The sequence below is a fragment of the Notothenia coriiceps genome, unplaced genomic scaffold, assembly GCF_000735185.1.
Source record: "Notothenia coriiceps isolate Sejong01 unplaced genomic scaffold, NC01 NC01_scaffold00008609, whole genome shotgun sequence".
Taxonomy (NCBI): Eukaryota; Metazoa; Chordata; class Actinopteri; order Perciformes; family Nototheniidae; genus Notothenia; species Notothenia coriiceps.
In genome coordinates, this window is record NW_011341310.1 from 1 (window position 1) to 12098 (window position 12098).

At 38.3% G+C, this 12098-nt stretch overlaps 1 protein-coding gene and 1 long non-coding RNA gene across 2 annotated transcripts; both read right to left on the reverse strand.

The window, feature by feature from the left end:
• Window positions 1-203: 203 nt before the first annotated feature.
• On the reverse strand, window positions 204-1614 carry LOC104944660 (uncharacterized). The gene is made up of 3 exons (XR_798245.1): window positions 1519-1614; window positions 651-777; window positions 204-245 (listed from the first exon to the last, which is right to left on the reverse strand). It is a non-coding gene; the product is annotated as an uncharacterized lncRNA (long non-coding RNA).
• Window positions 1615-3513: 1899 nt separating this feature from the next.
• Window positions 3514-5071, reverse strand: LOC104944662 (sorting nexin-25-like). The gene is made up of 3 exons (XM_010770229.1): window positions 4674-5071; window positions 4476-4576; window positions 3514-3961 (listed from the first exon to the last, which is right to left on the reverse strand). Exons 1-3 carry the CDS (start codon window positions 4813-4815, stop codon window positions 3896-3898), a joined length of 309 nt encoding a protein of 102 aa, XP_010768531.1. The 5' UTR covers window positions 4816-5071; the 3' UTR covers window positions 3514-3895.
• Window positions 5072-12098: the final 7027 nt, after the last annotated feature.

Consider the following 12098-nt stretch of genomic DNA (forward strand, 5'->3'; position numbering starts at 1 on the left):
AATTAAAAGAAATCTTTTTTTTTTTTTTTTTAAATCCCGATCCCCGATTTTTTCCCCCCAATTCCGATCTTTTGAAAATCACGTGATCGGGGATCGGACATCTGTAGACTGTGCTCACGTGAACAGGAAGATTGAGGCTGTGTCATGTGCCCGTGAGTAATAAATGCCCACATCGGGTTGTATTTTGGACGTTCTGCCTCTGCCTCTTTGCTTGGTCGGGCCGCTCAACGGTCAGCTTCACACTTCTACATAAAAGGAAATGATTGAAGTTGACTTTTTAAGGGCGGGTAAACAAAAATATCCTTGAGAATTTCAAAATACAAATTATTTAATGTACATGTATTATAATAATCTATGTTATATAAATTATGTGATATGAGGTCTTAGCTTTATTATGTCGTTAAATGGAAAAAGTGCATTTTCATGGTTAGAAAGGCTGCATTACATTATGGCAATGTCACTTTTTGAACTTGAACCATTCTATTATTGGCCTTTACTCACTTAACCATTGTATCCACATAATCAGAAAATGCATCAACATTTTCATTTTATAAAGCTCTCCCCACAGCCCTTATTAGTGGTTATTTATCCAGAATACTGGCCTGGTTTTGATCCATATCAGACTAAATACAGCCATATTTCCCACACACCTTTAAATCCATGTCAGGAGGGTCTTGTTCCAAACTGGCTTTATCCTCAGCCACCCTCGCCCTTCTCTCCCTGATGAAGATCTCCAGCTCGTGATCCATCTCCTTTTGGCAGAGTCATTCAACCCAACTGAAGACACAACATGTCACACAGGTCTGGCATCATATAAAACAGTGTATGAAGAAGTCAGACTGCACAATTTATCATTTTAACTAGCGAAGGTAACAGCTAATATTCAGGGTTTTTTTCAGCTGTGTGCCATGCATAATGTATGTGCAACACAGACCACAGCTGGTGATTTCACTAATTAGCCAAATAAATTTAATGACGTGCAAGCTCGAAACTAAATGATCCGTTGTGTACAGCCTTAAGGCAATTTCGTGTTCATTATCTGTGGACATAATGAAGAAAAGTACACAAGAAAGTTACATTTTAGCACCTGCAATTAGGGCATTTCAATGTTTTTAAAGTAAGTCGATAATGCTACTGTCACTTTACTTTTCCGTAGTCAGGCAACCACAATGAACAAGATAGTATCATTTCCCATACAGATAGCAATGAACCACTTAATGATATTAGCTTAGCGGCTATAATTAATACACTTCAAATATAGTAATTAGCTTTCAAAATGATGTTAACAGGTTGTATATAATAATGCTTGCTTAGTTGGTGCAAAGTAACCTACACAAAGCTTTACGTAAGCTAACGTTTTAGCTCTAACTGAAGAGAGGCAAACTTAAAGTAAAGCCAATAAGAACGACACAATAATGAGGAAAGCTAACCTGTGCTAATAACTAGCCATTCGCCCGGCTAGCGTTACTTCTAAGATATCTCTCAGTGGTAGTCTCGTCAACAACAAATAAAACCTACCATTGATTGAGCGATGTTTGAATATGACGATACCAGATAAGGCAAGGTTTGCTAACTAGCAACTGCTGGCGGCACCTTGGTTGTCCACTGAGCTCATAACGTTCTAGCACGTTAATCATAAATGCGCAATACTTCCGGTTTTAAATGTCAAAATAAAAGCACATGCATTGTAATATCTCAGCTGATAACTATTCTGCAACGCAAGAAATATTTAGTGTCTGTTGTGTCAAAAGGACCATTCTATATTTCTGGGTTAAAGCAACAACAAAAATCACAATGAATTGGTCCCAATATTTCATCTTTATCTCATAATATGAACTTATTAAGAATAATGCATATTGAACTGGTTTCATTAGTGAGTTTATTTAAGGCAATTAGTTAGAAGCCCTATTTTATCAGTAGCCTATGTCTGCACAGCAGTTACAATGGTCAAATTACATTAAAACAGGATTGTCCCCATTTTTTCTTTAATAGTTACTAACATTAAATATTTTAATGAGATATGGACCGCAAAACAAAAAATGTGCCTGAATAACGAATTTAGCAGTGGACATAAAAGTCAACTGAGTGTCACTTGCAATGACAGTGGTGTGTTTTTATTTATTAACTTTTTACATTAAAAACAAGTTAGAATTTTCAAAAGGTCTTATGTTTGGGGGGGGGGGCTTTTTCCAGTTTAGAGCAATAGCCCCACCAAATGTCTTTGCACGTCCCTGTCACTCAATAATTTGCTCTTTCAGGCTGGCAATGTTTTTTTTAGCATATAATTTACAGAACATGTCGAGAAAAGTTAGTGTGAGCAGATTTAAAAACAGCATTTTTTAAAAAGGTAGTTAAAATCTGAAGCAGACCTATGTTAAATGGACATTTTCCTGATATGTTGTTCTGTAAAGCTCTAGTACCTTTATATATACAGTCTATGCTCTACAGCGCACTCTTTCACGACACATTTTGTGTTCTTACTTTGAAGGCATATGGCTACACTTCCTGTCTTTGACTCTAACTTGACATGTGGTGTCTCAGCTGTGTGGCATCGCATCATCGTTCACGCCCACTTTCCCTTTAGATTCCATCCACTCTTTAAGAACACATGTTGCATTCATGTCCTCGAAAAAAGGTTGTTACGGTAATGAAGGAAACATTTGTTATCCACAAACAGGTAAAGGCAAGCTATACTGGTTTTGAATCATTGAAGTTCAAACACATTCAACTAAAATATATTAATCCCACAGAATACCTATAGAATTCCAAAAATACTGTAGTTAAAATGGTATTAATATATTTGCTTATATTCATTTAGACATTTCCTTTGTCATTTAAATTAGTTAAAATATAATATACACTTTATCATGTGCATAAATATTTATATATAATTTTTTTGTTGAAAGCAGGGTACATTATATTGCGAGAAACTTTTATATTTATTTCATCTACAACTTGTAGGCTTTGTAAAACATAAAAAATGATCATATAGTGACAAAATATATTACAATGTTTACAAGAGGGGGATTCAATTTAAATATGACTAATGCTTGGGATGGCCGTTTTTTTAAATAAATAAAAAACAGCCATCCTTGCTCCCAAACCCAATCATTTCACTGCATCATGACTAGATTTGATATTGTTTCAAATCTAATTCAAGCAAATCATATGCTTCCAAACCATTTCAAGAAATCAAAAATACCACATCCACTTTTTGTTTGCAATTTATTGCTTATATAAACGCATATATAAACTCTAAACAATTGTTGGTAAAAATAAAATCTATCAATAATAATCATAAATAAAATCATCACAATGACTTTTACATGACATTATATTGCACAATTATAAGCCTTAACAAGAATCACAGAACACAAGTGTTGTTGTTGCTCAGGTTGTGTGTACGAGGAATGTTCCGTTTTCCTTGCTGCCTTCAAATGTCTTTCTGTATTTCATCAAAGTCTTTAGCTTCACAAACTGATGACCTCATGATCAAGTGTTCACAAATTGTTACTCTGTCTCGTAATCTATAGACCGCCATGATTAACACAGGAAAACATTTTTTGTTGTGGTACAGACCTGATGTTTCAGTGCTATTGAAAAAAAATATATTTACAATTTGATCTTGTGAGAATGTGGACTTTCAGGTACACATGTGATCTGGCTGCCTAAAGGACGAGTTGAGATCTGCACCACAACAAAGTCAAACCTCTTCCAGTCCTTTTCTTCATTTCACAGCAAAGTCACCAACAGTGTGTCAGTTCTGAGCGACGCTGCTGCTGCTTCCTGTCGGAGGTCGGGCGTCTCTATGTCGTGCCTGCCGCGGCAGTTAGTGATTGGTCAGCTACAGAAAGGCCTAAAAGATCCTCAGTTTGTGGTTAGTGAGTGTTTCTGTTCACATGTTGTCCACCTCGGCGCTGAGTTCAGGGCATACTTCCTTCAGTAACATTTCCATCAACACCTAACGGAGACAGTGACACAAACTTTGTTACAGGTGTCGTTACATATTATAAAATGAGTTTTATGCAATGATACTATAAATATTGATGTATGTGACATGCTCAAATCAAAATCAGTCACATTGACCCCGAAACACATTTTGAGTTTAAAATACTGTTCTAAAAAGGAGATGGATAGATCTCTAATTATGTCTATTGTTTTTGCTCTTCAAATATTCGGCAAAATATGTCACATAACGTCAGGACAGTTACCGAGATACGACAATGAGAAAAAGGCCTTCGAAGTTTCCAGTTTAAAAAAAATATTAGCCAAAGTTAGTTTAAGAGGGGGCTCAAGGATGAGTACTTTTGGGGCATGGTACCTCATGCTCCCCCCTTAGGAACACCATTGAATTAGCTATGATTTACATCTGTCGCTAAATTGCTCTCTTTGCCGCTAGTCGTCATGCCTTTTAAAACTTCAACACAGTATTTATCATCTGAATAGAGTGCTTCACATATAAATATTATTCTTACATATAGAAGATGTTTGTTAGCATTAGCCTCCTGCAGGGCGTTGAAGATCTTGATGATTCCATAGCGGGCATTCTGCTGGCCAACTAAATTTGTTAGTGCATCTGTAACAAAAAAACATATTGACACAAGGTAAAAAGATTAGACATGTTCCTAGGTTTAGGATCTACTGTACATGTTTTTATATGTTTTCGTTGCTACCTGGGATATTGTCAAGTAGTTTCTGTTGAGCACGCTCCTTGGTTTCACTGCGCTCTGTGTCAGTTCGGACCTTGACGTGCGGGGCTAACCTCCCGTTGGGCCAGAAGGTGTCCCTGAACACGCTGATGTACACTACCGACATCTGCTCACAGAAGATCCAGTTTACCGTGTCCCGGATCTGTCTGAGGGAGCGAAAAAGAGATGTTAGCCTAATAGCTAATTGACGAAAATATAGAAAAAGTAGGAGTTGTCACAGGTAGAATGAGCGATGCCGTAAAAAAAAATAAGGCAACAGAAACATTGTGAATAAGTCAATACCGCAATAGGTAAATAATCATGACTTAGTCGTTATTTGTTAAAAATGTGGAAAAAAATCAAGTCCAAATTCCAGAGGTGGGAGTAAGTTCTACATGTGCAAGTCATGAGCAAGTCTCAAGTCTTCACCTACAAGTATCAAGCAAGTCCCAAGTCACTGTGATGAGAGTCAAGCAAGTCAAGTCATTGCTCAGGTCAAGCAAGTCAAACGAAATTCTGATGAATAAGCCCAGTTTCCGTATTTAAATCAGTTAAAAGACAGTGGTTATGAAAATGGATTCAACCCACACTATGATCTTCATTACATACACAGTTAATCTTTTGAAATCTAATTTAGACCGATGACAATCATATTAGATTCATATTAACCCCAGAACTGTAGACAATATAGCTAGGACTCAAAAAGTCTGTTCAAAAAGGCAGAATTCCAGGTAAGAAAATCATAAATGGCATTTGCCATTACACATATTTAATTTAAATTTCTGTTAACACTAGAACCGCCAACAGACCCTACATAGATATCATTTTCAAACCATTTAATTTGTTCCTCTTCATAATTTCCTTATAAACTAAGCAGGACGATTTAAAACTCACTTAATTGGGTTAATTTAGAAATGGCTTCAGTTTATCATCATAACAGATCAAAAAGTTCAGATTCATTTTACAATAAATCAAGGAATGATGCACTTCTACAAACAAAAACAACATAATTAAAACATTTAAACAAACTACTAAAAGTAGATGAACTACATTATTCAAAAGTTTCCAGTTACTTCTTATAATAACACAGGGGAAATAAACGAGGCATCTCTTTTCCTCTCTCTCTCTCTCTCTCTCTCTCCGTCAGTATCAGGGTTAGTCAAAATGAATCCCTTGGCGGTTCTAGTGTTAATTTACCGTTTTGTCTTCTCTTTGCAATGCTTAATCGATTTTAAACCAAGTCTAACGTAGCTTAAACTTAACGTTAGCTTTCTAGCTAACACAACACAGTCACGTAGCCTACCTTTCTCTGTGTTTTTTTTTTGTAGTGACGAATGAAGTTGGATGTTGTGGTGCTCCAACAAGGCGTTTAGGACAGAGTGAATACACATACTATACAGAGATGCTGTATGAGAAACCAATGTGAGTTTGGAAAATTGCACAATATAAATCTATTTTAGTAGACCTCAACAATGGAATTATGATCAGTAGAAATGGCCATGACATGGGACCTTTAAGGTGACATGAATTGAGCAATTTGGCTACAAATGTTATATTTGGGGTTTAGTGTTGTTTCAATGGCCCTTCACATTATCTGTAATATCAGAGAAGATGATAAAAACTAAAATCTACTGCAACAGAGGAAAATGGAGATGACACAGTGTTATATCAAGCTGATCATAATATTCAACTTACATTTTTAATATTACATGTCTTGGTAAAAGCCTGTTGAGCCATAGCTACAGGATGTGTCCACTTTCTTTGCATGCTGACATTTTCTTGGCTTCTCATGTATGAGCGGGGCTTCCTTCTGGATTTGATTAAAGGCCAACGTACTCCGAAAAATACCAGATTCCTGAAAGAACACGCGATCAGTAAATGTCACAGGCATGAGAAGAAAACTCTGTATGGGGTTATCTTGTTATTAGGATGTTACTGGTATATTCTTATTTTCACCTTTGGACTCGTGTTCTGAGCTTTGAAACGTGGGTGAATGTCATGTTACATATAGTAGTGTTGTATCTGTCATGTAAAGAGAGAGCAGAGTTTAACCCTGAGGAGGTTTTATTATCTTCCTCCTCTAGACAAGACTAAACTGAACGTTACACATGTTGTTTTATTAGCTGCTGGAACACCTCCTTGACTCTTCATACGGCAAGTATGTAGGTTACTCGGTTCTCTGGAGAAGCCAGGGTTCCCTCCTCGTGTAATGAGACTTTGGCAGCGTCCTAGCTATCCCTCTTTTAGCATAGGGAAGGTTTCCAGCTCTATAATTGAGGATATTGATATAAAAGTGGGCTCTGTGCTGCACTTTTTATCATCTGTGGGTTTTTACATCTCATATCATCTTATAATCGTGCAGATTTTTTACAGTTTGAGGCTTCTATTACATGAATGTCTGCTAATGGATGGCAGTCCTGGTCTGCAACCCCATATGACTCTCTGTTAACAGTACAGCAACAGTAGAATAAACTCAAACACTACATTATTTTAGCTGATGCTTTTAGTTTAAGTAATAATTGCATTATTGCTAGTGGAGCCTCGCAGATGGGGGTGCTGCAACACCCTCAGCACCCCCCCCTACCCGCGTCCATTCGCGAGGTCTCGCTGTCTCGCAGACCCCACACAGCAACCAGGAAATGAACCCAGCTCACACTGTCCGCTCCTCGCAGTAGCGAGCTGGCAACGTCCCGCCAACATGGCACCCAGACCCCACGCAGCATTCTCATCTGTTTGTCCTTACTGGTGTCATTTTCTGGTTGCTAACAAACGCCATTGTTACACGTAATCACTGATGTTCCGCTGTAACGGAGGTGTACTCATCAGAACAGAGTGGGCGAGCTGACCAATCAGAGCACAGTGGGCTCATAGGGAGGGGGGGCAGGAGCTCCAACAAGGCGTTTAGGACAGAGAGTTTGGAAAATTCAACAATGTAAATCTATTCTAGTAGACCTCAACAATGGAATTATGATCAGTAGAAATGGCCATGACATGGGACCTTTAATTAAAAAATATTTGTTTAAGTTGTATTTATTTTAATCAAACCATATATATTTTTTACAACTTTTTTATTTTGTATTTTATTGTATGGGCCAAGGTGCAGTAAAAATACGTAGGCTACCAGTTGTTCAGTAAAATCACAATTCTTTAAGAATTAAAATATGATTAAATGTGTCCAAACATGGTAATGCAGTTGTACATGGATAAACTAGACAAGATTTAAAAAGAAAAAAATGGAATGGAAATAATTAGTTATTGTAATTCAATACTTCAGCATCATGCATCCCTAACTCTTCCTGTCTTTGGAGTGTTTTATAGTAAGTAGTTTTGTCTTGTGCTGACAACCTTTTTTAACGTTTTTTCATGTAATACTCTGTTATAAACAGCCTGTCTGGCTATAATTCCACTAGCATTGTAAAAGCCAGTTGCGTGTGAAGTGATGGGGGTTGGGAGATAGAAGAAGAGACAGTGAAAGCCCACTTTATAGCAGCATGTAGGTCAGGGTCAGGATGAAGGGGCTAAAGTGTTTGCCTGGATCATAGTGAGAGAGATGTCTGTGTGTATTATGTTTTAAAGGGGACCTATCATGCAAAATGCACTTTTTGATGTCTTTTATACAAAAATATGTGTCCCCGGTGTGTCAGGGAACTCACGCAGCGTCAGAAAACAAACCCTCTCTCTTTTCCTCCGTACCCAAATCTCTAAATACGGGGGTACAACGGAGATGATCCAGATTTGCGGTGATTTGACGTCATATCGACAATGTGGACCCACAGCACTATCAGAAACGTTGCTATCAGAAACAATGCCCGACTGTTTTGGACGTAATATGGTCTGTGTTTACATTAGCATCGCTAACACTCAGAGCTAACCTGTACTGGAGAGCATGTGTGTGAAGAAGCAGGAAATAAAAAGGAACTCACCTTGTGGTATAACCGGCAAGAGAGAAAGCCTTTGAGCTCCATACTGTTTCAGAGATAATCCTTGATAATCCATGATATGGCGTTTCATCGCCTGAATCTCCCGCATGAGCAGGCATAAGCTCCGCCCCTCTTCTTTTTTTTTTTAAAGCTTTATACATAAAATTTGCTCTTTTGAAACAGGAAGAGAAATAGAGGGATATGAGGCATGGCTAGAATGGGTGATCTGTTTGGCCTTTTGAGCAAAACACTATATAGACATGTTTTTTATATATTTGTATATATCTGAGACCTATGCTATTGCCTAAAAATAGCATGATAGGAGACCTTTAATGTTATTGCTCTTATAGCGTACATACGGGAAAAATATGTACTTCCTGCACTAGTTTTAACAGAGAAAGCTGTTTTGGGATTTAGAGATATTTGGTTTTACAATCAGATACTGGATTTAAGATGAGCTTTCAGAAGAGTCAGTCACCTCTTTTCTAAATCTGTCTGTAAATGTTTGGAGGGAAGGTTTGGTTTGGTTTTCTATGACTGCAGGTGCTGCAAACTGGCTGCAGCTTCTAATTTACTTTAACATACTTGATTTTCATAACAGATATTAAGCAGAAAGCAGTGGGGTAATGTTTTGTTTTGATGTCAGTATGAAGACAAAATGTGCGAGGTGTTTCCTGCTGAGGGCTACATTAAAATGATATGTTACATGTTGATACAACACTGAGAAAATCTAAATAGTCTGAAAAGCTGCAACATAATCAGCTGCAACATAATCACCCTCACATTTGTTCCTGATGTCTCTTTCCTTTATGTGAAACACTAATTACATCCAGATAGGAGCAGGGATGTGGGATCATTTATTCCATGGTTAAAGACTCTTGGCGTCACTTTTATGTCCTGTGGCCATCCCTTTCATTGCATTAGTCTTTTCTTTATAGATGAAATACAATAAATACTACTTTTTTTCCAATCAGAAATGCTTACATTTCTTCTGTTTTATTTACACAAGGATATGAATGTATGTGTAGTTTTCTGTCATGGCTGCTTTCAGATGGGAGGGTGGGCATTTTAATCATCTCAGATTCACAGTTGTGATGCAACGTTTGTGTTGAAGTCTTTATGTTGGTGTTTGTTATATTAAAACATTTTCAAATGATTATATGAAATTATTAAAGAGACAGTAACAGAGCAAAATAATTTTGCCCTGTTTTTGTCACGGCCCCCATCCCCATCTACTCACTCTGAATTGTGTAGGTATTGTTTTTTTTTTAAGGTTTAGTGTCGAAAAATGTTTTTGCCCAGGAGCAGTTAGGATTTGCTAACTACTTTTAGCTAAGCTAGCTGTTTACCCCTGCTTCCATGATTAATGCTAAGCTAAGCTAACCAGCTGCTGGCTTCATCTTCATATTTTGTGGACATACTGTATACGAAAGTTATAACTCATCTAACTCTTGGCAAGAATAAGCTTTTTTTACAAAAAAAGTGAAACTATTCCTTCCAAGAAGTCTGCTGTATTTATTAGGAAGTTAAATGCTAAGAAATGGCAGGGTCTTGAGTATACCGTGCTTTGGAAAAAACATTGTTGTACTTCTCTTGTAAATTCACTGTCTGATACAAATGCATTGAGAATGCAGTTTCAGGGAATTTGCTGTTAAAGCTGGTGAACTGTTGAGGGTCCAGAAGAGAAAGGAATGACAGTTTTTCGAGATCTTTAAACCGATTTTGCACCTGTAGTCCAGCAGATATGTGAAATATCTGAAAGATAGATTGGCGCCATTGGACAAATTTGCGATGGCCCTATAGCCAAAAATCTTCCTTAGGGCATGCTCTAACAGTGTGCCAAATGTCATGCTTTTATCATCAAAAGCACAATTCTTTCACATATCTGCTGGACTACTAATTTAAAATGTTCTCAAGAATGCCATTGTGCAGCTTCTTGTAGTGTGAGCGAGAATCTCCGTGGGCTCTCCGTCCAGTTGGCAGGCCGGTGTCCTGCACAGTCTCATCATATATTTGATCAAAACGATCCCTCTGCCCTTCAATGCAAATGCAAAACTCTTCCATCCTTGTCAGACAAAACTGCATGTCAAATGACTTATTCTGTAAGATGTCGAAGAGCACATCTGCATGCGCAAATATGTCGTTAAAAGTTGAAAGGAAAAAGCCAAATTCAAAGTTGCCCAGGTTTGATAGGTAGCCATCAGCACTGAGAATGGCAGCATCATCAAATTCCTCGTGGTGTTCAACTATGTAGTCAAACAGATCCTTAAGAGCATCCTTCTTTTCAAAGACAGTGCACACCAATCTTGATGCAAAATTCCACCTGGTTGGTGCCACTCGTGGCAGTCGCTTCTGGCATATTTCATCAAGCAGCTGCGTTCATTGTGGCGATCTAGAAAAGAACGCAGCCAGGCCAGAAAGGTGTGAGAAGAAAATTCTGCATTCTTTAATTTTAACTACACCTTGAGATAAAACCAAATTAACGGCATGTGCATAACAGTGTATGAAAAGTGCCTGTGGGATCTTTTCCTTGACCTTGGCTTGGACTCCGTTTAGCCCCGATGCCATAACGACAGCACCGTCATAGCACTGGGCTACAAGTTTGTCCATGCATCCATGTTCCTCCAAGAAACCGAGGGCCATGGCTGCTACATCCTCTGCCCGTTTCTTCCCTGTCACATCCTCAAATTTAACGAACCTCTCTTTTATGCCACTGTCTGTTACAAACCGAAGAACAAACGATAACTGTGCAGCATTGCTGACATCTGTTGTTTCATCCAGCATTAAAGCTACAAAGGGTGCTTTACTTATGTCTTCTTTGATGGTCTCACCCATCACTTCGGCCACAGCACTTATCAAGTCGTTCTGTATTTGACTCGAGGTTCCAATGAACACCTTAGAAGTGGACAAATGGTAGTGCAAGTCTGGATCATATTCTACTATGAATGTAAGCAGCTCCAGGTAATTACCTCGATTGGCTGATTCTCTGCTCTCATCATGGCCCCTGAAAGGTAACTCCTGTTTCCCAAGGAAAATCACACAGTGGATCAGACGTTTCAAAATCTCCCGATTTTTGTTCACCTTTTCGTTGTGAATGATCATTTCTCTACGTCTCTGTTTCTCCAGCTGTAGATCAATCCTTGTATCTCCAAAAGTCTTCATGGTGACCGTTGCCTTGAGATGCCCTGCTGTGTTTTGGGTTTTTTGTGCAGCCTTGGTTAAACAGCTCAGATTATCGTAGCCTTTCCAATTCCATGCCCCCTTTTCGGTCCCAAAAAGCAAGCAGTCCCAGCAGTAGTGTCACAAGTTAGACACTTCTATTATTGTTTGTTTGGTGGCTCATCTAAACTCTCCTGTCATTTCAGATCCCGCCTTCCTCCAGGCCCTTGTAATCAGCTCACTTCCCTCACCTGGTCTCCCCAGCCCTTCCCCTCACCTGTTACTCATTCCCTCATCACGCCACAGTATTTATACCACCTCACTATCACTT

What these genes read in the sequence shown, in the direction of transcription:
- LOC104944662 (XM_010770229.1), bottom strand. Translation starts at nt 4,815, where the DNA reads ATGTCGGTAGTGTACATCAGCGTGTTCAGGGACACCTTCTGGCCCAAC. An exon ending in ACTACTTGACAATATCCCAG is followed by an intron (nt 4,577 to 4,673) that starts GTAGCAACGAAA and finishes TTTTTGTTACAG; the next exon opens with ATGCACTAACAAATTTAGTT. An exon ending in CTAACAAACATCTTCTATAT is followed by an intron (nt 3,962 to 4,475) that starts GTAAGAATAATA and finishes TGTCTCCGTTAG; the next exon opens with GTGTTGATGGAAATGTTACT.